General features: G+C 42.7%; 1 protein-coding gene across 1 annotated transcript in view; it reads right to left on the bottom strand.

Annotated features, from left to right (window-relative positions):
• PLCB4 (phospholipase C beta 4) overlaps nt 1-27,094 on the bottom strand; it is a 301,590-nt gene that overhangs the window by 68,107 nt on the left and 206,389 nt on the right. Inside the window, exons 6-10 of the mRNA XM_087818864.1 lie at nt 9,153-9,232; nt 8,267-8,320; nt 4,018-4,099; nt 2,554-2,654; nt 1,872-1,929 (exon numbers count right to left, since the gene is read on the bottom strand). Of these exons, the coding sequence (XP_087674990.1) occupies nt 1,872-1,929; nt 2,554-2,654; nt 4,018-4,099; nt 8,267-8,320; nt 9,153-9,232 (375 nt within the window). The remainder of the gene's footprint in view (nt 1-1,871; nt 1,930-2,553; nt 2,655-4,017; nt 4,100-8,266; nt 8,321-9,152; nt 9,233-27,094) is intronic.

Genomic DNA, 27,094 nt, shown 5'->3' with positions numbered 1-27,094 from the left:
ACTGGCCACTGCAACAGTGATGGATAAAAGCTTACCAAATAACAGGTATTTAAGAAAGAATTTGGATGGCAGAGCAAGAAAGTAGGGGTGATCATATCTTTTAAAAGTTAAATGTTATGTCCTTAGACTTATAAGAATGACAAGAGTGAGTACTGGGTAGGCCTACAAAAACAACCCATAAAAGGAAAGGCATGAAATACAGGGACCCACAGATGAAGCACCTATCCTCAGACATCAGAATTGTCCCTTCAGTGGCCGAGTGAAGTGCAAATTGTAATATACGGCTGGGTGCTAGCTTTACCCCCGTGCCCACAAGACGTGTTTTGTTAGGAAGTGCCAAATGGATGACGCGGTGGATTTTCTACTCTTCACTAAAGTGTCTTTCCTCTTTAGTAGAAGGCAAGCTTCCTGCCCATCTCACCAACATTTAAGATGATCGAACACTCAAAGTGCCCTGAAGAAGCTGAGGGAAATAGAACAATAATTTTCTTTTCTTTAAAGCAGAGGAGGGAGAAGGAGTTAAGGAAAACAAAGGAAAGCAATTTAACTTCTGAGCAACGGTGGCATAAGAGTGTGGATAATATCTGGGTAAAGGTTCTGAACACGGTATTCACATGGGAAAAACCAGTGGAGTGCAAAAACTTAAACTGTTTTCGAGTGAAATAAACATCGTATGGCACTGAAAGGCTTATTGGGAAGTGGGCATCTCTGCTCATCTATGGACGACCTTCTCCTTCCCGCATCGGTGCTTTCAGGCTCTGGTGACCGTAACTTCTAACGTGCAATCCCATAAATTGGAAGTCACTGAGCCCTGGCAGGGACAACGAGGCCCTTTTGCAGAGACGTGATTTCTCTCTACACACTGGCGAGTCACAGTCTGCCTGTTGTCTTCTCTGAGGCAATACCTCACGGCTGGCATGATATTGTCTTTTCTGACGTTTTCTCTTTATATGGTGTAATGGTTAACATAAATTGTTTTGAAACAAAAATATACTGTCCATTTCTCACTGAAACTCTTCTTATTAAAGTGTTCGGGGGAGAGTGAATTTTCTTTTTTTGGATTTAACAAGAGCTTCAGTGGGTTTCTCTGAATAGGACCTACTTTTATTGGTCCGTGTAAAGAAAAAAAGAAGTTAATTTGAGTTAGAATAAAAGCTGCAACCTTTACTTGTCCTAAAATATATTTTTTTATTCTGCCCAAGCAGATGCTGTCAACCAGTTTTGGTTGTTAAGTGAATCATGTTCTAAACTTAGCTCTGAGAATGTTATAAAAATAAAAAGTAAAAATTTAACTTGCAATCCAGTTGACCTAATATGTACTATATTTTCACCCAGGAAATATAATTGTGCCTCTAGTCAAAATATTCTATTTGAATCTATGCATTTTTCTTACATGCAATCCATTAAAAGACAAAAATAAAGCTTTCCAGTCCATGCAAAGATATGAGAAAAAGTTAGCAACGGAGAATCCAACTATATAGTGTGGTAAGTTCAACCCATTCTCTTTCTATTTAATGAGATCAATAGGAAAAACAAAAAAACCATAAGTACCTTAAATATCATCTTGCAAAAAACACAGACACATTTAATTAAATAAATATATCATAAAAAATTTGCACGCACACACAGAACCAGAGCTACACATCACAGCAAGAAACCAACAAAAAAGCAGTGTGCAAAGCCAACGTGAGGGGAGTGGGCGGACACACAAGCGCAGCGGCTGATTTTTGCACCTGGTAAAGCCACCATGGAAAGATCAGCAGGTCAAAGCGAAGCGAATGAGGGCGTATGACACGGGCATGCAACGAGGGGGCTGGAGGGGGCAAGCACTGCACACAGACCATATGGAGTTAATGTATGAAAAAGCTTACTTCATTTAGAAAGCTCACTAATTGGTCTACCGTTAAATAATCAGTTTTGTCTCCATTGCTGAAAAGAAATTTATTAGAAAAAGTAAGTTTTTGTATTTGATGCTACAGCAGGTACGATTTACATGTTGACATTTGTTGATGATAATTCTAAACTTATTGTCTAACCCTGAAGTAGTGGTGCATTCTTATTAAAATAAACAGGGACCGTAAGAAAAAAACAACCACCCAACAACAATGGAAAGAAAACACTCCCACTAGCTCACAGATCATTCTTCTTTAGCATTATCCAAAGACATTATTTAAAAAACAACATGTAAGTCATCCATCTGAGATAACTGGAATGAATGAACTTTTCAACAACATAACAACATTCCAAATTGAATCTAGTTAGTTCACGTAACAGGTTAATACCTAAAGGAGCAGGTTAAAATTGTAGGTAGTTAGTAAAGCCAATGCAAAGGGGGAAAAAAGTTCCAGGTGCTGCCACCAACTTAAGTAAAATCTTCTCAAAAAATCAGTGAACTTTTACATGGATAAACTTAGGGGTGAAAATGTAACCCTGACTAGATATTCCTAGGTACTATCAACATACTATAATAAACTATTATGACAATTGAACTTGTAAAAATCTACACGAACAAGGACAGCATTGACAGGACACTTTCTCCTAAATGGAACTTACATTTTTTTGAAAAGATCCTCTATATCTGTCCGAGGACAAATCTTTTGTGTCAGTTCATAGAACTTTTCGTAAGTAAATGCCGCAGGCTCAATTTCATCATTCTGCAAAAGAAGACGGTGGGTCACAAATCAGGGAACATGTTCTCCTTGGAGGGAAAGAATCGACAGGGTCACAAAGCAAAGAGATGAGCGCTTGGGATCCCGGGCCTCCATCTCTGACTGTCGCTGGCAGAAGCCAGAGGCCAGCCTCCAGCCTCCAGCCCCCAGCCTCCAGCCTCGGCCAGGCCAGCCCTCAGGACACGGCACGTGGACGTGAGCGGTTCCAGTTACCACGCAGCCAGCCGTGGTGTGTGTGGCAAACCGCAGCTACAGCAAACACCCCGCAGAGCAAATAAAAAGCAACATTTCCTTCTTCCCTCCCTGAGGGGCAAAAACAGATGCCTGCCCCGAGGATGCTCAATACGCCCAGCCCCAAGTTTACTCACGCGTATGCTGTGAATTTTCACGAGGCCACATAAAGGGGCTCGGGACAACGCTATGAGAATTTACTTTTCATACTGAAATTTATAGTCCAAATAGGATTTGCTAAAGCAGTAAGAGGCTTAAATCTTTCTTGCAGTCGATAGATTTATTTCAGTTATTTTAAATCCAAAGGGCCATGAACACAAATGGTTAGTGGGGAAGAGGAGCTTCATAAAACACAGCCCAGTGTCTTGAAGAACTGAATTTATGAGTCAATCATTCATGCTGACACTGTGCTTGGTTGAGGCAATGCTGATGGCCTTCTCTAAAATAAGCTTTCTATAAACTGTGCAAAAGAGTCATTTCCTTTCCTTAATAAAGTTGACAAAAACACTTTGAAGCGCACTATCTGAATTTGAAAACACTGAGGTTAAAAATGCCCAGCAAACAAAAGCAAAGATGGAAAATGAAAAGTAACTACTACACGGACTGAGTCTAATTCTCAATCTAACTGAGACTGGTTTAATATACATAATCTGCTTATTGCATACGAGGATATAGTTAAGGGAAATGGTTTTAGAAATACATTATTAAATAAGCCAATACCTTATGCTAACTGAAATAAGTCAGAGAAAGACAAATACCTTATCATTTCACTTGTGTGTGGAATCTAACAAACAAAATGAACAATAAAACAGAAACAAACTCACAGAGAACAAACTGATGGTTTCCAAAGGGGAGGGGCTTGGGGGGCCGGGTCGAAGCGGGGAAGAGATTCAGAGGCACAAATTGGTGGCTACAGATTAGTCAAGGGGATGCAAAGCACAGCACAGGGAACAGAGTCAGTAATATTGCAATAAGGGTGTACAGTGTCAGGTGGGAACTGGACTTCCTGGGGTGACCACCTCGTAAGTTATACAAATGTCTCACCACTAGGCTGTACACCCCAAATATAATATTGAATGGCAAGTGTGACTGAAAAATAAAATAAATTAATGAATACCTTTCCACTGGGAAGACCTAACTCCTTGAGTGCTTGAAAGATCACCTTCTCTGTTTTCCCCGATGCAAAGGTTCTAGTAATACTAGGGCAGAAAAGAAAGAAAACAACCTCAAGTCAGTGTTAATTCTGTTTTCTCTGATGCAAAGCTCCAAGTAAGGCTAGGGATGGTGGGATGGAGGGAGAGGGAGAGAAAAGGGCTCCTCAGTTCCAGGTGTTTCACTCCCAGACTGGCTCCCGCGGTGCCCACGGCTGCCAGCTGGCTGCGAGAGAGGCAACTTGATTGTACGAAGGGCCCACCCCCTGGGCGCCTGTGAGCACCACAGGCTCTGGGGGATGCGTACCTTTGGACACAACCATGATAACTTCTGATGCTACCAAATTACGTTCTCAGGGAAAGGGAATGTGGCAGAGGGACACTAGCTGCAGAGAAACACCTCATGGGTTTGGGGAAAATAAGGGGGCCCCCTAGAACGCAGGCCCTGCCTGTGAACGCCCTCGCTCCGGTGTCACACCTACCGCAGCTGACACGCGCTATCAGATGTATTTTGTTCATTCGTTTGTTTTCTGAGCTAAGTACCCTTGAGCTACTTACTCCGAAATGTCAGCTGCCTCAAGGATTGTGGAGTTTGTTATGAAAGTGATAAGATGTGGGGGAGAGGGGAGGCAGGGGAACAATCATTTTGTGTTTTAACAGAATCTTGGCACTGCCCCTAGACATGGTGTTTTGAATTATGGTGCAGCCTTTTAACTAGTATGGTGTGAATAAAGTCTAGTAAAATGGACACCCCCTCAGTGAGCCTATTTCCTAATGACGATACAAGTAGGGAAAAAAGAGACTCCCTAGGATCAATACATTGGTGACCCTCAGAACGAATGCTATTGAGGAGAAAACTTGGTACCCTGGAATCCCTACCTGGCTCTGAGCCACACCTTAACTACCCAAAGGAGCCTTCATTCACTCCCTGATTGCTAACTTGTCACCAAAGTAACTTTAACTGTAAATCAGAAACCCAGCTAGAGCGTACTGTCATCTGGGAAGCTTGGCTTTAGAATGCCTCCCTGTGAGCCCAGAAGAATCTGTAACAGCGCCTCCCTAGCCTCGACCTTGCCATGCTCTCCACCGGTCCCATTAAGCAGAGGGCAAGCTCCAAGCGTAGGCACTGATGGCATTAATCTTGATGAGTGGGAGGAAGCACCACTTGAGCTGCAGAGTACAACTCCCCAAAATAGACTGGGAGGAACTAACTTTAAGTAAATGAATGGTTACCCGTTCATTCAAAGCTTTATTGTTTCATACTTGGTCCAAGAACACTCCAAGAGATATATGTTTAAGAGAGCTTAAGTGGTGCCCAGTCCTGTTAGAGTCCTGGTTAAGTTCCACGTTCCAGGGGACCTTACAGGTGACTAAAACGCCAATGATCCTAGAAACTAAGGGAGTCTCACTTTTTGCTTGCCCTCAAAAGGTCCACAATCTACCCAATGGTTTAACACCACCTTCTGAAACAGTCGGGGGGGGGGCCTCGTGAAGTGAAGCCCTAGCAGAACCAGACCTTCCTAGTGGGCAGGCTGGGCCTTTGGGACATGGGTGGATTATGTAGCCATTGGGCTGCCATGACCACACCTGAGTTCTCAGCCTTCTTTAACAAAACTGTCCCCTTCCAGATTTCCTCTGGCCAAAGCCCACAGCTAGTGTCTAGCTCCCATTTCCCAATGCTCCAGTCATCGCTTCCAACTCCAGGTTATAAGGAATGGGAGATGGCAAATGAAAGAGTGACTCATCCAAAGCTTTGGTCTGAGTGGGAAGATAAACTGAGTGAGTTTGTAAGTTTGACAGAAAGGCAGACTGCATGAGATTATGTACACAGAAAGAAAAGAGAGAGATAAAGGGTAAGGCTTTCTCCATTCACCATCTCTGAAACTTCCTGGCTATTACATTTTGATTAATGCTAAAGAGCAGGGGCCATTCCCAAGCTACGTAGTGGCTATGAAGTCAGCTCCCCGTAACATGGTGCACACATACTAATCTACTAATAGTTTCCATTTTAAAAACTGCAGAATGATAGTGATGGAACGACATTTTAAAAGTGTTTACTTTTCATATCCATTAAAACATTCAGAACAATTTCCACCTAGCCCTTGGCAGCTCATCCACCAGGAGATTTATCCGCCTTTTTCTGGCGTGGTATCAATTCTCCATCAACTCCAACAAACTGCCCCCGAATCACAGATGTCTCGTGTCAAACACCTGTTAATACTGGCAGGCAGCAAAGGGTTCATGTCCAAGAGAGCTACAGAAGATGACAAAATATCTAGGCCGTTTCTACTAAAAAGGCAATAATTTTGTATGTGAACATACTAGATAAAGATCTTTGGAATCAGAAAAAGCTTCCAAGATTATATAAGAGCAATGAGATGATAGGATACGTGCAAACGAAGCCAGAACTGCAAGTTACAAGTGCTCTGATCACAATGCATGTGTTTTATACTCTGTCCATTTCCTGAACCTTACCTGGGAAGGGAATGCAGGAGAGTAAGATATGTAAAAACCGATCCACCTTACGTTTTTTTTCTTTACAGTGCCATCTGTGTTCTCTAAGTTTGGACTTACTACTTCCACACGGATTTTAAATAAAAATGCTCTACATATTTGCAAGTAGCTGTAGGATGCTGGGATGTATTAAAATAATTATCCTGCTATTGCTCAACAGAACAAAGAGTTTCAAGTAAAAAAAGGGTCGGTGTACAGTGTCTTTGCCAACAACAGTCAAGGATGCTCGCAGGGCTTTTTATAAACAGTAAAGGAGGCATCATTTTATGCTAGTAAATTATTAAATAAAAGGCAGAGGGTCCTATATACAGATCTGTAGAGACCACAACAAATGTTAAGGCATATAAGCCTGTAAACCCTCAATAGAAGGTTAAGTATTCTTTTCATTTTCTCATTGGTATTTCAGTTGTGTCACATGGATACTTTAGTTCATGACTGTTATAATACATGAAATTAAGAAAAACGATGACTTCCAGGACAATTCTGTTAAATCTGAAAGGAATACGTTGAGGGACTTTGAAGATACTCTCACAGGGATGCAGAATGGAGGCTTCAGAGCAGAACCAAGTGGCGGGGCAGAGAGGAAGGCCTGGAAGAGTCAGAAATGGCCGAGTGTGGTCAGCACGCCCCTGCTGAAGTGTGTCTAACTCAAATGCTGTGCCGGTGGTGACTCCCCTGTAATTCTGGGTTTTATTTGGTTATTTGTTTGTTGGTTAGCTTCTTTGCTAAAGTGGTGTCCAGAAAAGAAGTCTATATAAACCTGAGTCCGGCAATTCCTAGAAGAGCAGGTTGATATCTGGGGAACCCATTTTTGATTAAGGTTGAGGGCTTAGGTTCATGAATCCAAACACACTCCTGGCCTCATGTGCACAGCAGATGCTCTGGGGGCCAGTCCAACTCTTGGAATTTCCATGAAGTGCTTACACAAACACCAACCAAAACGATACTCAAGACTTTGATAGAGAATTTCCATCCCTACCATCGTAGGAGCTTCCAACTGTGCCCACAAACTATTAGCAAACACTAAGACCTGAAAGGGGGGGAAAGCAGGAAAATGGAAAATGTGGGGACTGGGGCCAACACGTCGGCATTAAAGAACACATGGGGAGGAGGCAGCTGGGTCACATTCTCACTCCTGAGTTCCTGTGTCCCGTTACCTTGGGCAAGGTGAGGGGTCAACAACTCTGAAGAGTGTGTGACAGTCTATCTAGAGAGCAAGCGGCAAGACGACAGAGGTGCCCACCTGCCCTGGGCAGCAGAGGGCCAGCAAAGCCTAGAATGAGAGGCTGTCCGGAGGCATCACCCTTCCTGAGACATAATCCGTACACTCCCACTGCAGGTGCACAATCAAAACTGCTTTAATTTTTGCCAATGGTTGCTGAGGGCACACAGGGAAAAGTCACTGAAATCTTAAAAACCCACCTATTTGAAGATTTTTAAAAATAATGTTTCATTTTCAGATGTTCTTTAACTTATCAAAGTACAGTAGATGCTGCCATCTATTCTGAGGAAAAATGCCACTTTTTGTCCGTAAGTAATTTTTACAAACTGAACATGGTGTTTGCTGACGTGAGTCAAGCTCAGCCTCCAGGGTTTTTTGAGTGGAAGTAGCTAACAGGGACTTGAGGAGGCCTTCTCTCTGCGCTGCTGTGACGAGGGCAGACACGGGGTACGAAGAACATGTAGAAATGAGAGACTTACCTCCGCACTGGGATTTTACCATTTGTGTTGGTCATAAAGGCCAATTTCATCCAGCTGGAAGACAATAGGACAACACTGTCTTACTGTTTTTAGGAGGAACAGCTTCAATCAGGATAAAAACACTTTACAAGATCGTTTATTCAAACAAAGAACACTTAGTCTGAAAACCAGAGACACTCATGCACTGTGCCATGGATTTACAGTTGTCAATTTAACAAATAAACATACGGGACTGTCAGTTAAATGTGAATTTCAGATACACAACGAATAGTTTTTCACGATAAGTATTGTCCAGATATGCACAGGACATACTTAAACTTAGAAAGTTATTTGTTAAAATCTACCACTTAGTACCCCTCTGAAGTTTGGATACAGTGAGTTGGGGCAAGGCCTGCTTTCTTGACCCCTGATTGTGTGCTACCCAGTCCTTGGGCTCAGTGCTCTCTTTTTCACCCCAGCTATGGGTGCTCTGGCAGCTGCTTCTCTTGGCCACACTCCCCAATTCTCAGTCTCATGCAACAGAGGCCCCAGCTACAGCAGCACCCAGTGATGGCCCCAGGCTCGGGGAGCTGTGTCAGCAGACTCATTCTGGGGACACAGAAGCTGGTGCCCACAACGCAGAGGACACTCGGGGGCTGAGGTTCCAGCATCTTCCTGCCATCAACCATTCCTTTCACATAGTTCTGGGGGTGTGGGCTTATCAGGAATGCCCTGCCGGGTGGCATGAAGAGTATAGGGGGGTGTTGGTCAACTTGCTCTCCAAGGTCAGGAGCATGGAGGGTCAGGCGAGCAGGACGGTGCCTGGCCACATACTAAGCCTCCCTTTCTACTCTGACCCTTTGCTTGATAACAGCCAAGAACCAAGGGTGAGGCAAACGAAACTCACTGTTTCTTGAGGCAGGTCATCGGACTGACGTTGTTGGCCCTGAAGTTGTGTATGATTGATCTCAGGCCGTCTACCCATTGCTGAAAGAAAAGAAAAAGTGTTCGTGGTGAGAAAATCTGCGGGAGTTAAGCATGGTTTTGATCAGATAGCCCGAATCCGTTTTGTGTAGTAATAACATAAACTCTGATCCCCTTCCTGCTACACAGCCATCTTCATTTTGCATGCTCGTTTTTTATTCTTTTAAAAAAAATGTTTATTTATTGATTTTTAGAGAGAGAGGGAGGGAGAGAAAAAGAGAGAGAGAAGCATCTATTTGTTGTTTCACTTATTTTTAATGCATTCATTGGTTGATTCTTGTATGTGTCCTGATCGGGGGTCGAACCCACAACACTGGTGTATTGGGAGGATGCTCTAACCAACTGAGCTACGTGGCCAGGATCTGCTCATTTTTTATTCTTTAATAAACAGCTTTCACTCTTTCCATGAAGATAAATGTGGCATCCGGAGTGTCATTAAACACTGGGTTGTCACGCAGGAATGCTGCCCACTGATTGACTTGCTAAGCCTTCTATTTGCAGTAGGTTTGAATATAAGCCGCTTTTCAATCACTGGCAATTTTAACAATTTCTATAAGCAACTGCACAAAACAAGATGACATATTTAGAATTCCCATTCTACATGATGAATGCTTTAGGGGCCCATCAATTTTATTGTGTGGTAGTATTTCATTCTAAGAGTTTGTTACATATCTTACTGTCCGTTATTTTCCAGCAAAGCCTTAAAAAGTAAGCCATGCGCTGATTGCCCAGGTACCCACAGGAGGCAGCGATGTGCTTACATAATTTCTGTCTAAGGGCTTGAACCTCAGCTTTAGTTCATAACATCATCATGGATCTACAGGGAAAAGTAAAGGAAGATTGTACATGGCAGTGAGGGAATTTGGGCCTCCAGAGGACATTTTAATAGAAAAGGCTGGCCTGCGAATTAAGGCCAACTCTGTCCTTGGGTCCAATAACTGTGCTAAGGAATGCCAAACCAAGATGCTAAAATACAGAAGCACATTCTTGGCAAAGGGCTTTGTACAAAACTAACACTGGAGGTTACAAGAGAACTTGGCCCCCCACCCAAGCTGGTCCCTTATCTTTAGAGTCTGACTGCTAAAGCTTGTGCTGGGAAGGAAGAGTATTTTGGCATAAACAGTAATATGGGTGTACATTCCACCTGCACTCTCCAGTGTGGTCGCTCTAGCCACGTGTGGCTGTATACACTTGAATTGAAAAAAAGAAAATTCAGTGCCTCCGTGGCACTAGTCCCATTTCAAGCGCTCAAAGGCCAACACCGGGCTAGTGTCTGCCATACTGGACGGTGCAAGTCCGGAACATTCCAATACACAGAAGGTTCTATTGGACAGCACTGCACGTTTTGACATGGTCAAGTGATTTAGTCACTGTGAAGGCCAGAAGCAATGACTGAGTTCTACAAGTGTGTGTGGTTTTAATTGTGGTAAAATATATATAACATAAATTTTATCATTTTGACCGTTTTTTAAGTGAACAATTCAGTGGCTTTAGTGATATACACTGTCGGGCAAACCATCCACACCTTCTATCTGCAGATCCCTTTTCATCCTGAAAAACTGAAACTCTGAACCTCTGCACCCACTAAACCGCAACTCCCATTTTCTTCTCCCCCTAGTCACTGGTCACCACCATTCTACTTTCTGTCTCTATGAATCTGCCTCATGTAAGTGCAGTTATAGTATCTGTCTTTTCGGGGCAGGCTTATCTCACTTAGCATAATGTCCCCAAGGTTCACCCATGTGGCATGTGCCAGAATGTCCTTCCTTTCAAAGGCGGAGTGATATTCCACCGTATGTCTATACCACCTTTTGGCTTATGCACTCCTCTGCCGGGCACGTGGGTTGCTTCCACCTGCTGGCCATTGCCAATCATGCTGCTGTGACTGTGAACACACGTGTGCCCGTATCTCTTCAAGCTCTTGCTTTCAATTCTTTTGGGTGTACACCCAGAAATGGACTTGCTGGATCACATGGCACCTCTGTGTTTAATCTTTGGGTGGATCACCATACTGTTTTCCGCGGTGGCCATACCATTCTACGATGCCACCAACGGTGCCCAAGGGTTCCAATTTCCCCACATCCTCACTGACACTGGTAATTCTGTTCTTATTTTTGTGATAGCAGCTATCCCACTAGATGTGAATCTGAGTTTTTGCTTTTCTCTTTGTGCTCCAATCAGACCCAACAGCTTTCTGTTGGAGGACTTAAGAGCTGTAAGAGGTAAATTTCCTTTCACAACTAGAAAAGGCCATTTTCTGAGGACTGCAAATAGCACTGAAAGCCTCAGCAAGCATAAGTGAAGTCAGGCTTCTGAGGGAGGAGGGAGAGATGAAATAGGAGCATTAAAGAAATGCTCAATTATTTTCATCATCAGACTTCACTTCCTCTGTCAGGCTAAATATGGGACTCTAACTCCCCGGGGACTATCAAGTATCCTGTTATTGGCCTAACAAACCACAGGCTCATACAGCGTTTCCCAAGAGGAGACAGGAAAAGCACAAATAATTCGTTTGGCATTAACTGGGAAGAATTTTCTTAACCTGAAGGCTTGGTATGCGTTCCAAAACACAAAACAAAGTCCATGGTTTCCTAGGACAGAAAAGTGGACAATTTCTGAGACTGTTTTTTCTGATTGTTCTGAGTTGTTTCTAGAAATAGACTGCAGAGATGCTAGGCTTTGAGGAGGCTTCAACAACTTCCATCTGTCTTCTGAGAATACGGTGCTGGTGAAGACTCTTGTTTATTGTGATGGGAAGGTCGCTGGGAGTGACCTTAGGGGTCACTGCTCCCGTGGGAGCACTCAGGCTTCCCTTAGTAGGAAATGCCACGGGAATCCTCACAGGTCCTGTACCCTGGGAGGGTGGTTGCTGCTTCCTTCTCTTTGTGATGATGAACTTGAGGGGTATCAAGGGCCTGGGCCAAGGTCACAGAGCTGCTAGCTCAGGGCCCAGGGGCAATAAGAATGCTGTAGTTTGCCCTTCACAACATTGGGGATATTTTCACTCAATGGTCTTCACATCTCCCTCCATGATGGGTAGTGGGGGGGGGGTGTCCTTTCAGACCTTCCCTTCTATTATCTTTCAGGTAATGCACACTTAGCATAATAAGGCCAAATGGCCGTAGAAAATACGGTAATCATTTTGCTTTGTTTTGTTTTTTACATAAAAGAGATGAAATGCCAGCAGGTGTCAGTAGAGCCTGAGAATTTAGTTGGAAACTTGTGCCAGAAGTAAACTAGATGCAAATCTACTTCTTTGAATGTTCCCAGTTTAACAGAAGAATTAAAAAAGTGACTCAGATACACTGGCTCCACGGTGACACACTCATAATAAGGCTCATACGAACCCTCTGGTTCTGCATCCTGAGTGCGCACACGCAGCCTGGATCCTGGGGACCAGCCCACAGGAACGACTCAGGTCAGGTGTCCCAACCGGCAGGTCCACACACTTGTAATTGTTACTGGCCCCTCATTTTAATCTGTTCCAATTTTGTTTAAATTAACTTAACGCTTACTTCAGCCCTTCTAAGGAGATGAACAAAAAGGTCCTTCAAAGGACTCGTGAGGGCTTGTGCTGGGTCACTTGGGTGTAAATGAGGAAGAGCAACTGGGATAATTCTCTCCTGGGGACTCTGGTCTCTCCTCTTGGGCTCCTTAAACTTACTTTCATCATTTTCCAGGCAAACGCCTGTGCCTCAGACTTACCCATGTCCTCTGCCCTCAGAACAGCAGGACTACCCTAGACAAAAATAATCCCCTTCCTATTAAAAAAATGTATATAGAGAGATATAACAAAACTAAACTGAAAAACATGAATTTATACAGAGCATCTATCTCACTTTTTTCCTTAAAAACATTTTTTTAAAGTTTTTTTAAGGTTATAAAAGCAATATTTAAATCTCTTTATAGAAAAATGTAAAGCAAAAAAGCATAAGCAAAAAGCAAACATCATACCAAATCCCACTGCAGCAAGTCCTCACTTAACACCTTGCTGACCGGACATGAGATAAACGAGCTATGTAATTTTAAACACCTTGCTGACCCGTGACGATGGAAAACAGCCAGCCGCATGGGTGAGTTCTGGCTCGAAATAGCCGGTTCTGTGACTTTAAGTAAAATGATGCCCAGTGAAGCCAGTTTTACCACTGGCTAATTGATATAAACAAGAGTCACGCCCATATGGCATCTCATCAACATTATAACACGACAATATTGAACGAAATGTCCTGTTATTCAAGGCCCTGCTGTACTGATATTAAGAGATACTCCACTGGCAACATTTTGCTATTTGTCCTTCTAGCTTTTTTCTATGTACAGAGATTTGTCCTTTTAAAATAACTATTTTTATCATTATGATACAGTCAGCAACACTTCAACTCTATCTTATCTCTAGATTTTGTTCCAGAAGCATTCTTTTCAGTCTTTAGTTTAAAAAGCATATTGTCAAAGCAAAAATAACACAGAGCCCGTGACTCTCTCCAAGTCTGCTAGGTCATTTTCTCTAGAGGGAAAACTCAGTAGCACCCTTCCTGACCTTTTAGTGTCCAGCTCTTTGTTTTCAGTGTCAGAGTCTTAACTAAGTGCTCAAAAGTTAACTAGAGACTTGCTGCTTAAGGGATCCACAGCATCAGAATCACCTGGGAATTATTAAAATGCCAATTATCAGGCTCCACCTATTAAACCTGTCTCTAGGGCCTGAAACAGAAATCTGTGTTTAAATGAACTTTCCAAGTGATTCTTTTGCAGACTTGCTAAGAGCACAGTTCCCAATTCATGTCACTCAAAGGGGTGACTCCTAGATCAATGGCATCAATCTCACCTAGTAGCAGTTGAAATGCAGAATCTCAGGTCTCATCCCAGACCCTCTGGATCAGAATGTGCATTTAATAAGGTCACCGGTGACTCATGTGCACATTCCGTTTGAGAAGCATTGGTCTAGGAGAGGAAGTCCCTCCAACTCGGAGCATCTTCTTCCACCGCCCACCTGGGAGGATCCAGGTCTGGTTTGTAAGGACGGTGAAGGCTTCCTACAGTGCCTTCAGTTGGAATATGCAACTTCTAGCAAGAACCCACAATTCCTGATTTGCTCTTTGCTTTGCCATATCCCTCCCACCTAGGCTGAACAAACCTTCATTCACTATAATAGAAATTCTGACCTGCACATTTAGGGGACTGAAGTTCAATTGCTTTTATTTGGAAACGAGAGGAGGCAAGATACTGCATGTGGTGCCTCTCACGTTCCCTCTGAGCTGTGAAAATAATGAATGGATGGGGCCATCTGCAATATTTAGAACATGGGAACTTTTTGGTACCTAGAACTCATAAACCTTGATTCATGCAAGGTTATTTTTGTTTTGTTTTTATTTTGTTTAAGTAAGTGTGGGTAAGAAAAAGTCAGGACATACTTCAATTAGCTATCCTTAAGGTGCCTAATTGCTCTAACAATTAATTAGTTTTCATCTGCGCAAACAACATAAGCCAGGAATTTATATAATTTGAAATACAGCCTTTGATCCCTTTGAATTGAGTTCTGGTAAGACTGAAGGGCTTCAAGAAGGGAAATAAGACCTATTTCCAAGCACTTGGGACAAACTATGAAACTTTTAAGTAAGATTTCCAGTGTCTACCATTGCAATAAGACAAGATTCTTTATAAATTGTCTAGAATATAAAATTGCAACATTTCACAAATCTCTAAGTGAATAATACTCAGTGGAGTAACTATATCTTTATAGTAAATTGGAAACTAAGTTTTAGGAAGGCATTGAGCTTTTGCACTAAATTGTGAGCATTTGCCACTAAATATAGGCAGTGACTAAGACTTTAGAGTAAAGACACTATAGGGAGAAGCCAAGGTGTTTTCTCTTATAAGTAAGGTGAATGAAATGATCTCAGTTCAGTTAGGATAAGGTATTAGCTGATATTAAATTGTCAATATTTAACTTTGAAGGCAGGCCAAGGGGAAGACATTTCCAGCTGGTGCACTGTGAAAAGGAAACTGGATAGCACTCAGAGAGACTAGATTAGTAGTTCCCAGAGCCTGTTGTACATCAGAATCCCCTATGGAGTTTATAAGACATTTCAGAAGCCTGGACTCCGCCACTGGAGAGTCACATTAAAAATCTGAATGTGGTTGGGCTATCAATCTACTTTTTAGACACTGCAGATAATTCTAATGTGAATCTACAACAGAGGACCTCTGAACTAGACCACATACACTAAATTTAGTTTACCCCGGTATTTTTCAAACTTTAATGTGCATTTGGATCACTTAGGGATTGTGTTAAAGTACAGATTCAGATACAATAGGTCTAGTGTCTGCATTGAAGATTCTGCATTTTTTACAAGTTTTCAAGAGATATCATGCAGCATGTGGGCATATTTTTTGTGCCCTGTTCACACAAGGGTAGCAGGACTTGTATGTTATTTCTAGACATCACATATCTTTAATACCACTGTTAAGTCCACTAATGAAAAAGCAGCTCTGCTCTTTACTATGCCAGCTATTCTGAAGTGGTTCCCTGGGTCAGCAGCAGAAGCATCACACAGGGGTGTACTAGAAATGCCAGTTCTCAGGCCCCACCCCAAAGCTACAGAATCAGACACTCTGGGGGTGGTGGGGCTCAGCAGTCTGCAATTGAGCAGGCCCTCCAGGTGACTCTGAAGCAACACTCACTGAGTTATGCTGGTATCAGAGCCTCTGGCGCTAAACAGAGATAAAGATAATTGAAGAGGGTATGGAGGTGGCCACTGGAGAAAAGATTTGTCTGGTTTTGTGTTTAATCAATTTTATTGAAGTACAATTTATATACAATGAATTGGGCTATGGGCTTTTGAGTCAAGCTTTTCAAATGGCAACTAACCACCCTTAGGGTGAGTACTACCAATTGAGACACTTCAAATTTTAAATTCTCATTCCTTGTTTTGTATGTGCTAACCTATTTTAAAGAAAGCTATAGGCATTATAAAAGCAATGCAGGCAGCCATTGGGAGGCTGGTTAAAAGGAAGTTCCACAGCAACAGAAAATCCAGGAGCTGGAGATATTCCGGGATCTCATTAGGCAGCAGAAGATGGCCCTGTGGAAGCCTGTTAGAGGTAACAGCTTCCCTTGGTTCCAAGAGAGGTAAGTGCAAAATCAGGACAGGGCTGGTCAGGACAGGGTTTTCTGGGAGAACACGTTCTGTATAATTTTGTATAGAAACAAGACAGAGATCCATTTCCTAGAACTAGGGAACACAATCAGAACACTACTCACTCGGGCCACCAAATGTCCAGTGATCAGGCCTGAGCAGCAGGGCTAGAGCCCACAGCAGCCGGAGTAACTGGACTTCCTAACATCTCCATCCCCATGGCATTCGGCCCAGGTCTGAGGCAGGGCCCATGCATCATAAAACCCCAGAGGCAGACGCAGGGGAGTGGACAGGCTGGTGATTTAGGCAGGACTTGACAAAAAGCAGTAATTTTTTACCTTTCCAATGTGCTCATCTAGCATGCTAAATCCATTCTAAAATTAAATGGGAGCATATCTAGCAATGTTTGTTTGCATACCACAGACCAGTTTTTACATCACGTTAGGAAGAAAGTATAAAACAACTTTTCTCTTTCATTTCAACTACCTTCTCCTGGCTCTACTAAGGAGAAAGAGGTGCAGGTAGAACACACCGTCAGTCAGTCTCATAAGGTATCGATGTCAGAGTTGCAAACCCCGCATGAGCCTGGGGCAGAAGGCAAACAGGCAGACAATGACGGCGTTGACAGTGGGAACAAACCAGGCAAAGAAACCTGGAAGTCACCGTATGCTACCCCAGAAGAGTGCCGATGGGAAGAATTTCAGGCATAGTAAAGGAGCTAAGCTTGCAATCCTAGACAAACCCAGCTGCAAAGCCCAGGATGAAAGGTTTAATTAAGAGCCTATGATAATGACCGACAGCACACTATTGAAACTGGTGGCCAGCAATGGGGATTCTGCCAAAAAAAAAAGGAAAATCAGTAGTCAGTAGTAATCCAGTCAGTAGTAATCTGAAAAGCCCTTGGGAAGTCAATAACAATTCTCATAAAATTTTCAAATCCAAAAGAGAGCAACTGGGGCTTTTTTTTTCTTCTTTTGACATAGTCTGAGTGTCTTCCAGAAAATACAAATTTTTCATCTGCTGTTCTCTGTCCCCAGCAGAAAGTTGAAGAAGGTTAAAGAAGGAATGCATTAAGCGTCATCTGATTCTTAAATTACCTTCAGAGCATGGCAAATGAGTATTTGGGCAGGAAATAAACTGCCATATATGAGTATGTGAGGCTGTGTTTCAAAGATAGATTTGGATGGGGCTGGATAATATTTATACTTTCCTAGTCAAAATTAGTTTAGTCATTCACAGATAGTCAAAACAGTCTGTCACAGCCTGGCTGGTTATCTTGACAACACTGGGTAGTCAGGTCAAAAAAGACCTCTAAATAGTCACAAGAAAGGAGAGGACACCGTGCTGTTCTTGGTCATCACTCAGAAGCTGGAATGTCCAATTCCCATCCCAGATCTGTTTCTGTTAGTTACCATTCCGAAGAGACAGCTTTTGCACTGCCCAAGCCAGATTCTGTATATACTCTGTAGCCATGTCCTACTGGACCTATAGAATCTTGTCCCAAATAACCGCATCTCATTCCAGATATCTACTCCAATAAGTATTCTGTTGAAGGGAATCAGGATATACCGCCCCCAAAATACGCCCTTAGGCACAAGAACTGTTTTGAGCAGAAGGCATTTGATTTCCTGAAATCCCTTATCTGCCTAAAGGTCGTCTCCCTAAAGAACTCAGTGTCTTGGCCCTGACCTGGTAGCTCAGTTTGCCAGAGCGTCGTCCTGACACGCCAAGGTTGCGAGTTCCATTCCGGGTCTGGGCACAAACAAGAATCAGCCACTGAATGCATAAATAAGTGGAACAACAAACCGATGTTTCTCGCTCTCTTTCCCTTCCTCTCTCTAAAATCAATTAAAAAGAACAAACCCAATGATCTTAAATCCCTTCCCCAGGACCAACTTTAATCTTCTCTTCAGGAAGACAAAAAGTTGGCACCACACTCAAACAGAAAATGACACAAAACGATCATATCTGCTGTCTCTTCTCCTAGGGGCCCATTAATCTTTCCTAAAAATCATCTGCTCTCCCGTAAGTGGCCTTCTGCTCCTCCTTCCCTTATTAAGATGCCATATAAACTCCAATCCGACTGCTCCTTTGGATATTCACTTCTTTCTGTGATGTCCCCATGCACCCAAAATGAAAACTTAATAGAATAAAAAAGTAATACATTCCTATGCCTTTTCTCGTCTGTTGTCAGTTTACATTGCAGACCTGGCTGAAGGAATCACATCAGGTACATACACTCAGAACATGCCCATTCCTACGTTCACTCGTGCCTACTGACTTCAAATGGACAACCCATGATGTTCTTTAGTGCCTCAGAGCTCACAGAGCAGCTCCTTCCTACAAGCCCCAGAAATATCTGAAAAGAAAACGAGGCATTTGGTTTATTTTACGTAACACGTAGTTGGCATCCATTGGAAGCCTCTAAAATAACTGAAGAACTTTAAAATTCTGAGAAAACCAAGAGCATCATTCTACGCCCATCAGAAGCCACCAGTTTTGCGAGAGTGCATTTTTTGGTCTCAACTGTCCAATTTGCAAAATCTTGGTGGGTAAAAGACGAATGCCCAGCTGCTGAGCTGAAAGGAGTTCACGAAGTTGTTTCTTTGGCCAATGCCTGTGCTTAGAGGTCACACTCTTCCTGACAAAGCTGGCAAATTAAGTCATGCCAAAATGAACAGCATTTCAGCATGCAGACAAATGGCGCTGTGGAGGCCCTGGGGCAGATATAATCAATCAAGGGGTCCACTCTTGCCCACATCAACCTGTTTATTAGCTCAACCACCTCCAATCAATATGCAATCCTATAAACTACACAGAATGTAACGAGAGGTGCTAAAGAAGAATCTAAACCACTGGGTTTGTTTCATTACCTAACTTTCTATTGTTTATGGAAAAGTCCCCCCACCTTCCTGTGTCCCCACCAAAAAAGGGAGGGGGAGGGAAGAAATATGGCAGCAGGAAAACAGAGATGATAAAAAGAATATTTATGGGAAAGATGATAAATGAATGCCTAGGTTCCGTTGTTTTGATACTTCTGGAAAAATACTGGGCTGAATAATGCCTCTATGATGTCATTTGATTTTTTTCCTGTAAAATAGTCATTCTGAAAGATTTTCATTTGTGCCCCTTCAATAGGCCAAAATAAAAATGAATAAAAGTTTGGGAAATAGCTGAGTAGCCCTCCCCCCGCCCCTTGCTGAGGCTGATATGAGAACAGTGACATCTCTTAGAGTGCTCGGGGAGAGAAATCTCTCCAGCAAGACTTTCTCCTGCTTACTTGACCAGGGAGCCTCCTTTCAATGCGGACTTTTTTGAGGAGTCCATTTGTGTAGCATCAATTTGGGAAGTGCTGTTCTCCCCAACCATTACACCTCCCACAGATAACGGTATTAAACATTTACCTTAAAAAGTACTGCGAAGTTGCATGATGCTACAGGTGGGGGCGGCTGTCCCCCAACCTGAGAGCTGAAGCGTAGGGCGGTGGAGGAATTCAGGATCTGGACTGGATCCACTGTCCAGTTTCAAAACACCAGCTTGGCCACTACTGGCTGTGTGACCTTGGACAAGCTACTCAATCTCTCTGGGCCTATTTCTTCCTCTGTAAAATGAGGATAATCATATCCATCCCATAAAATTGTTGTAAGAATTAAATGAGATAACACACGGCAAGTGCTTTGAAAAGGGTCTGGTACTCAACATAAACTGAAAAAAAGTCACTGCGGTTGCTCTTTTATTACAATTATTAGGAGTCAGCAAACCTTTCCTGTAAAGGGCCAGGTAATGAATATTGCAGGCTTTGGAGGCCATGTGCGGTTCTCTGCTGTACAATTTTATGTCTTGTCTTGTTTTCATAACCCTTTAACATGTAAAAGCCATTCCCAGCTCACTGGCCATTCAGGAGCACACTGAGGGCCGGGCCTGGCCCATGGGCTGCAGTTTGCCAGCCCCTGGTTATAAGATTATTACATTATTTGCTCCAGATCACAGTACTTGGAGGCAACAGTCTCATGGCAGGGCAGGTGTCCTACCCACCTCTTCACGGATCCCCCTTTTCAATTATAACCCAAAGCTGACAAAGCAGGCCCACACATGCATCCATGATGTTTACAGTGGCCATTCTTGCTGGCGGTAAAAACTGGTACTTTGTGGTAAATGGAGAAGCAATTTAAAGCTAGTGACATTTTCCTCTCCCAGGGACCAAAAGGTGAAATCTGAACTTCGCATTATGCTTCTGGTGCAATTAGAGTAACTCGTTTTGCACTCCCTTGGTGGTCATTTGATAACACTTGCAATTAGGGCAAAATGAGCTGGGCTGGGCTGAGCCTAGAGCCTAGAGTCTGCTCTTAGGAAACCTGTCAAGTTCAAGAGACACAACGGTGAGAGAGGTCCCAGCGATGAAAACACATCCTGGGCGAAGATCACAGCATTGGGAACAGAAGTACCCAGGGGGCTGGCAGTTTCCCCAAGAAGTAAGAGCTGGAAACACCAAGAAAATCAACCTCAAAGATCGTGGGGATTTACAATTACACTGAGCCCAAGAAAAAAAATTTAAAGACCAAGGAAATGCACACGATGAAATTTTTTCAATTATAAAATACAGTATATTAAACTCTATAAACAGCATGAGCCCAACTGTGTATACAAGAAAATTGTGTGTGCATTAAAAAGACACATTAAGGTGACTGGGGTTTGGAGGGAGCTTAACAGGCACATCTGCTTCATGGGCACAGGGTTTCCTTTAGAGGAGCAACATGTTTTAGAACTAGGTAGGGGTGGTGGTTGCATAACAGTGTGATTTACCAAACAGCACGGAATTGTTCACTTTAAAATGGTTAATTTTATGTATGTGCATTCCACTTCAATTTCAAAAAACACACAGTAGAAGGGGAAATGCTCTCTAGGAAGGGTTTATTTTTTTTTTATTCTTCTGTGCTTTCTAGAATGTAGAGGATAGATGTGCTCCACCATGAACAATATTCCTTTTGCATTCAGAACAGGCCAGTAAACGGTGTAAAAATGAACGGTCCATGCAAAAGTTGACAACGGCTTTGCCCGGATGCTCAGTGCTGTTGCGGCCTGGGGCACCGAGCCACAGCTCCAGGCCTCTTTCTCACTTTGCTCCTCTCACTACTCCGAGGAAACCTCACTGGTGCAAGTGACAAAACTCCCTGAAAACAACAGCTCCAGTTTCTGGAACATGCATTTTGACAAGGAGCTTTTCCAGTGGAAAAATAACAGTAAAAATCCACATTCGAATACTTAAGGAAGTGGAGAGTTTCAAAGGAAAACAGAGATAGTTGTTTTCAGAGTGTTAAGAGATTCAGAGCACAGGGAGGTGCAGACCAGGGCTGGCCACACAGACAAGCTCTGAGGGCCCCCACATAGCACGTGATCTCCTTTGCTCTGTATGATTCACAGCAGGTCCCATGACACACACATTCCTCATAGAACATATTTAAATAAATTCATTATCCCTTCCCCTCTTGTCCCAAAGCAACCAGGCCCTCATTTTCTTGTAACTGTATCATCATACTCCTAGGTAATGAAACTTAAAATCTGGTCTGTGCCTTAACTTCTCCTCTAACCTCACCAGAAACAAACCCTCTTGATTCCACATTCCAATGTGTCTCAGATCTTCCTCCTCGGGTGACTGTTGAAGCCAAGAACAACTGATTTTATTGTATTTTGTCACAGTACCCCTCAAACTTTAATGCGCAAAAAAAGCACCTGGGGATCTTGTTCAAGTGCAGATTCAGATTCAGCAGGCCTGGGGTGGGGCCTGAGACCCTGCATTGCTAACAAGTCCCAGGTGCTGATGAAGCTGCTGGTCCAGACCACACTTTGAGAAGCAGAGCTTCAGATTCATTAGGCTCCATCCCCAGAGTATCAGATTCATCAGGCTCCACCCTCAAAATTTCAGATTCTTCAAAAATGCCAGCAGAGAGAATTTGCATTTTTAAGAAGCTGCTGGTGAGGTCTCTGGTATCCCTTTGAGTAGCTGCAAGCTTGAGTAAGGGCAGAGAAATTAGTCGAGGGGAGGGAGGCTCTGCAGGGTGTTAGCAAAGCCAGTAGGAGGGGCTGACTAAATAGTGAAGTTCATTGTTTTTCAATAAAACAGAGAATAAATCCCTTCTCCAAGAGCCTTCACAGTAAGCCTTCCACTCAACATAATTCAAGTTCAGCAAAGCAATCTGACATTCAGCCCAATTTACTAAAATAAGATTTCATTACCTGTAATAAACTACCTGACTTCATCTTTATTGTATACAAAAGAACATGCAACATTTTTGTGGTTTAATTCCTATAGTAGTTATTCCCTCACTCACGTGATGACTTACTTGGTTACAAAGCATAATTATAGAGTTGGCCAAATATTTACAACCTGCATAAAGCGTAATGAGGAGTCTGGAAATTGTCTAAACTCAACTCAAATCTTTGCATTTTGATCCTCATAATAGAAGCTTATTTTTGTAATCAAAGGAAAATTCAACTCGGTATAAAATAACAGACTTATTTGTGGATATTTTAAGTGAGCGCTGCATTTCAGGCTTAAGTACTGTGACTCTGCGATTCCCGTTTGCTGTGCGGCGCCAGCTGTGACTTAGTGAAAGACATATGAACCCCTTTCAGCCTCCCAGAGACCGAAATCCTCAGAGGCAGTTGCACTCTAAGAGAACAAATACACGCGACAAGCTGAGTTGCTTTTCTAACTAAAGAAAGTTAGCATGTTCGGCATTCTTTGTACAGCTTATGGAAACAGTGGGCAAAGAGATGAGCATGGTTCAGAAAAAAACACACACAAAAAAGCTGTATTACAGCTTAGAAAAAAGTTAGAAAATGCCTTTTTCATGTGGCAACTTTTATTCATAGGTGTTTAAGCCGCATGACATAGGAGACTCACCAATTACCCACAGGCACTCCATCTGGGAGGGAAAAGTGCCAGCAATTTGTTAGCAAGTCCTTTTAACAGAGGGTTTTTAAGGAGAGGAAATGAGAGCTATGTTTTCTAACTGAAGGGACAGGAAAAATTTAGGTAAGCAGAAAATAATGATCTCTCCTGGAGAGAGGCCAAGGCGCCAGGGTTAAAACCTCCAGTCTTGTCCTGGCTTCTCAGCAGCTGTCCCATTACATCCTGAAAAGTGACTCTAAAAATAACACCGTGGAACCCCAGGCCTTTCACTAAATCACATTTCTTCATTCTTCTTGTCTGAAGATCACTTTCTTAGCTTTTCTTAGAGCTACGCTGTAAAAACATTCGAGGCGTACAGCATTAAGGGTTATGCATATTCATCATCTGGGTTAGATTGTATGGACTCAGTCAACACAAAGACCTCAATAAAACAGGGGTTTACTAAGCACTTGTTAAATGCTGGGCACTGACCTTTCTCGATGTTGGGGACGTAGCAAGTGCAAAAAAATATGGCCGTTCCTCATGTGGCGGGAGGAAGACCACAAATGAGTGTACGGAATGCAAACAGTGATCAGAGCTATGAAGAAAAACAAAGCAGGGTGAGGACTTAGGAAGCGCTGGGGTGGGGGTGGTGAGATGGGTATATTCCAGCAGAGTCCTGAGAAAACGAGAGGGAGAAACACTGCCTGCAACTGGGGAAAGAGTATGTTCCAGGCAAAAGGAACAGCATGTGCAGAGTCCCTGAGGTTAGAAGGAAATGCAAGTAGGAAAAGAGAGACAAAGAGAAAAGGGAAAGAAATAAGGACCAGTTCTCGCAGGGCCTCCTAAGCCATGGAGGGTTTTGAGCAGTCGAGTGACATGATCTGATTTGCACTTTAATAGCACCTCTCCAGCTGCTATTTTGAAACTAGACTTAAAGGGTCAAGGCCAAGGCAGAGAAACCAGCTCGGGGACAAATGATATTGGCGTGGATCACGCTGTAGTCACACAGTGGTGCAAAGCAGCTAGACTCTAGATATAAGTGTATTTGTTAATGGATCCAAGCAGGATCGTCTCAGCAGCTTGAAAAGATTGTGGGTGGAGGGCGAAATGTCTGGATTTGGACTTGAGTTTATAATACCATCAAACATCTATTTCACAGGGGAGAAAGGCCTGTAGAACACAGCTCAGATCTTCTAAAAAGGCACGGAGGGACCGCGGCAAGGCGAGCTTGCTGCTCTGAAGCGGACAGGGCAGCTGGAGAAAATACAAGCTGAGCTGCACGGATGGCTTTGACGCTGGTGGTATCTTTTACTGAAAAAAAGCACAATCATATTTTCACAGTCATGTGCAATTAAAAATACTTTGTGTTAATTTGAAACCTCAACTCTAAGAAGCCAAGATTTCATGTAAAAAAATTATTGATTCTTAAAACATCCACAAGAAAGGAAGAAAGAAAGAAAGAAAGAAAGAAAGAAAGAAAGAAAGAAAGAAAGAAAGAAAGAAAGAAAGAAAGAAAGAAAGAAAGAAAGAAAGAAAGAAAGAAAAAGACACACACACACACTAGACAACCTCTTTGGGAAGTAGAGGCACAAAGAAGGTAAAATGGCCCAAGGTCAGGAGAGTTTCCTCCGCGGGAGAGCTGGCGCTCTATGGTGAGGGCATGAGGCCGAAAGCTGGCCCGTTTGCCTGGATTAAATATTTGGCTAAGTGAATTTTTTCCAAATAGTCAGACTGTAAGTGTCATAAAAGCCTAGGAATTAAGAACAGACTTAAGAATCTCTTAGGATAAATACTCCCACACAAGTTCTGTACTAGATACTTTCTTAACTTATATGTCACTGGTCAGACCAAGATCTGTCAGATGTTCATAAAACAAGCAAAACACCCTGAGTGGGGAACTCTCCGTGAGCGGGCTCCTCCCAATGTGTGTGACCCCTTTTGCTTTCACCTTGCATGCTGCCCGGGAGCTACTTAGGTTTGTTCCCAAACCGCATTATATACTGGTCACAGTGAAAAATTACATGCACCAATGAAGCATGCCTGCGGGAAGGAAAGGTTGCTGCTTCTCTAGCTGAGTATTTTGGAAAACTTTCTTTAAAGGCGAGCTGCTAAAATATTTTTTCTTGAGCTCCATGTGAACAAGACAGCTAAATGATTAGGAAAGAAGTCACACTCTATCTCTACTCTCATTGCTTCCTGAGTGTCTCTGAAGTCTCAGTTCTACTTTCAAAAAACCAAACTGGGTATTTTAGGTGATACCTTATAGATGAGTTACAGACAAAAAACATACATTGGCCCCAATCAAAGCACTCATATTGAATGAACACACATCGGCCCCAACATTAAAGGACCGACGAACGATCGAATCACATTCATATTCTTCAAGTTAGAATAAAGAGTTTAAGGCATGTATGTGTTATTTTAAAAAATGATGACTTGCTTTAACTGACTTTTGAGATAAACTGACCAGGAACAGAGCTGGCTAAGAGGGCCGTTCCAATAAGATTCTAGGCTCCTAAGCTGTACTCACATTAGAGGTACCACAAGGTGCCACAAACGCCATTTCCAGTACTCCAGGAGATCCCTGCATTTCTCACTTGCCCTGATGTAGTGAGTGAACTGCACCATCGACATCATTTTGACCTGAGGTAATTACATCTGTATTTTGTACAAACCCTGTCACTGTGATTGGTTGTGTGTTCTGTTAGGGGTGATAACACATTCAGAGGAATAGGAACAAGTGGCGGTGATGGGGAAAATGCTGCCAGTGCTGGAGACGGTCACTGTTATGATCTGGAATAATACAGATAAGTTTTAAAATCAGGAAGTGGGCAAGACTGTCCACGTACATGTGTACATACTGGAAAAGTTTTTTCAGTATCTTCTCCTAGTGTCAATCAGCCAATAGGACATGCTCTGACAATATGGACTGTCTAGTTTAGATAGCAAGATTTATATTAATACATTATACTATTAATGAAATATAAAATTCCTAGTAACAGTTCCAAGAAACTGAAACATTTAGTTTCTTCAATAAGAGCAGGCTTAAAGAGTATTGAGTTTGAATTGAAAATTCAATACAGAATTATTTTACTTGTTTGGCTAGCTGATCTTAAATTTCAGTTGGAATGACACTAGAAAAAAATCTTTAAGTTGTACACCCCTTGCCTCAAACACACACACACATACTTCCTACTCATGAGTACAGATTTCAGAACACAGAATGGACCAAGACTGACTGCAATCAAGCCACGGAGGGCAAAATAGTTACAGGATTTACTGAATGGAGCCATCTTCCCAGGGCATGGTTGGAGTGAGCACCATCACATGGAAATCAGAAGGTCTGAGTTTTAGGCCAGACTTTGGCCAAGCCTGCTGTGTAGTCTTAGGTGAGTTCTTTGGACTCCTTGACTTCATTTCATCTGAAAAATGAGCTGGTGGGAAGCTCTTCCTAAGTTCCATTTCCAGTCCTAAATTCTGCGACCCTGTGATCGTAACAGCTAACACACGTCGAAGCTCTGAATGAGAAAGGTAGTGCATAAAGCCCTTTCCACGTAATAACACATGCAAACCTCACGACAATTCTCAGAGCAGAGATTTTGGTATTATTCCCACTTTACAGATCAAGAAAATGAGGCACAGAGGCAAACTATGTCTGAGTCACATAGCTCAAGAGCAAGGATCTGAGCCTAGTTAACCTGGTCCCAGAGCCAGCTTCTTAAGCTCATCCTAGTCTTACTGTTCCTTGTAATATGATGAGTTCACAGAAGCCAGGAAACGGGTCTACAGAAGTGTCATTTAGCAGAAGTTCAGGTGGCTAAATATCAGTATGTGGTTAAC

The sequence above is a fragment of the Miniopterus natalensis genome, chromosome 7 (genome assembly GCF_054644295.1).
Source record: "Miniopterus natalensis isolate mMinNat1 chromosome 7, mMinNat1.hap1, whole genome shotgun sequence".
In the NCBI taxonomy this organism is placed as follows: Eukaryota; Metazoa; Chordata; class Mammalia; order Chiroptera; family Miniopteridae; genus Miniopterus; species Miniopterus natalensis.
The sequence above is the reverse complement of the archived record's forward strand: the minus strand, read 5'-3'. Positions and strand labels throughout refer to the sequence as shown.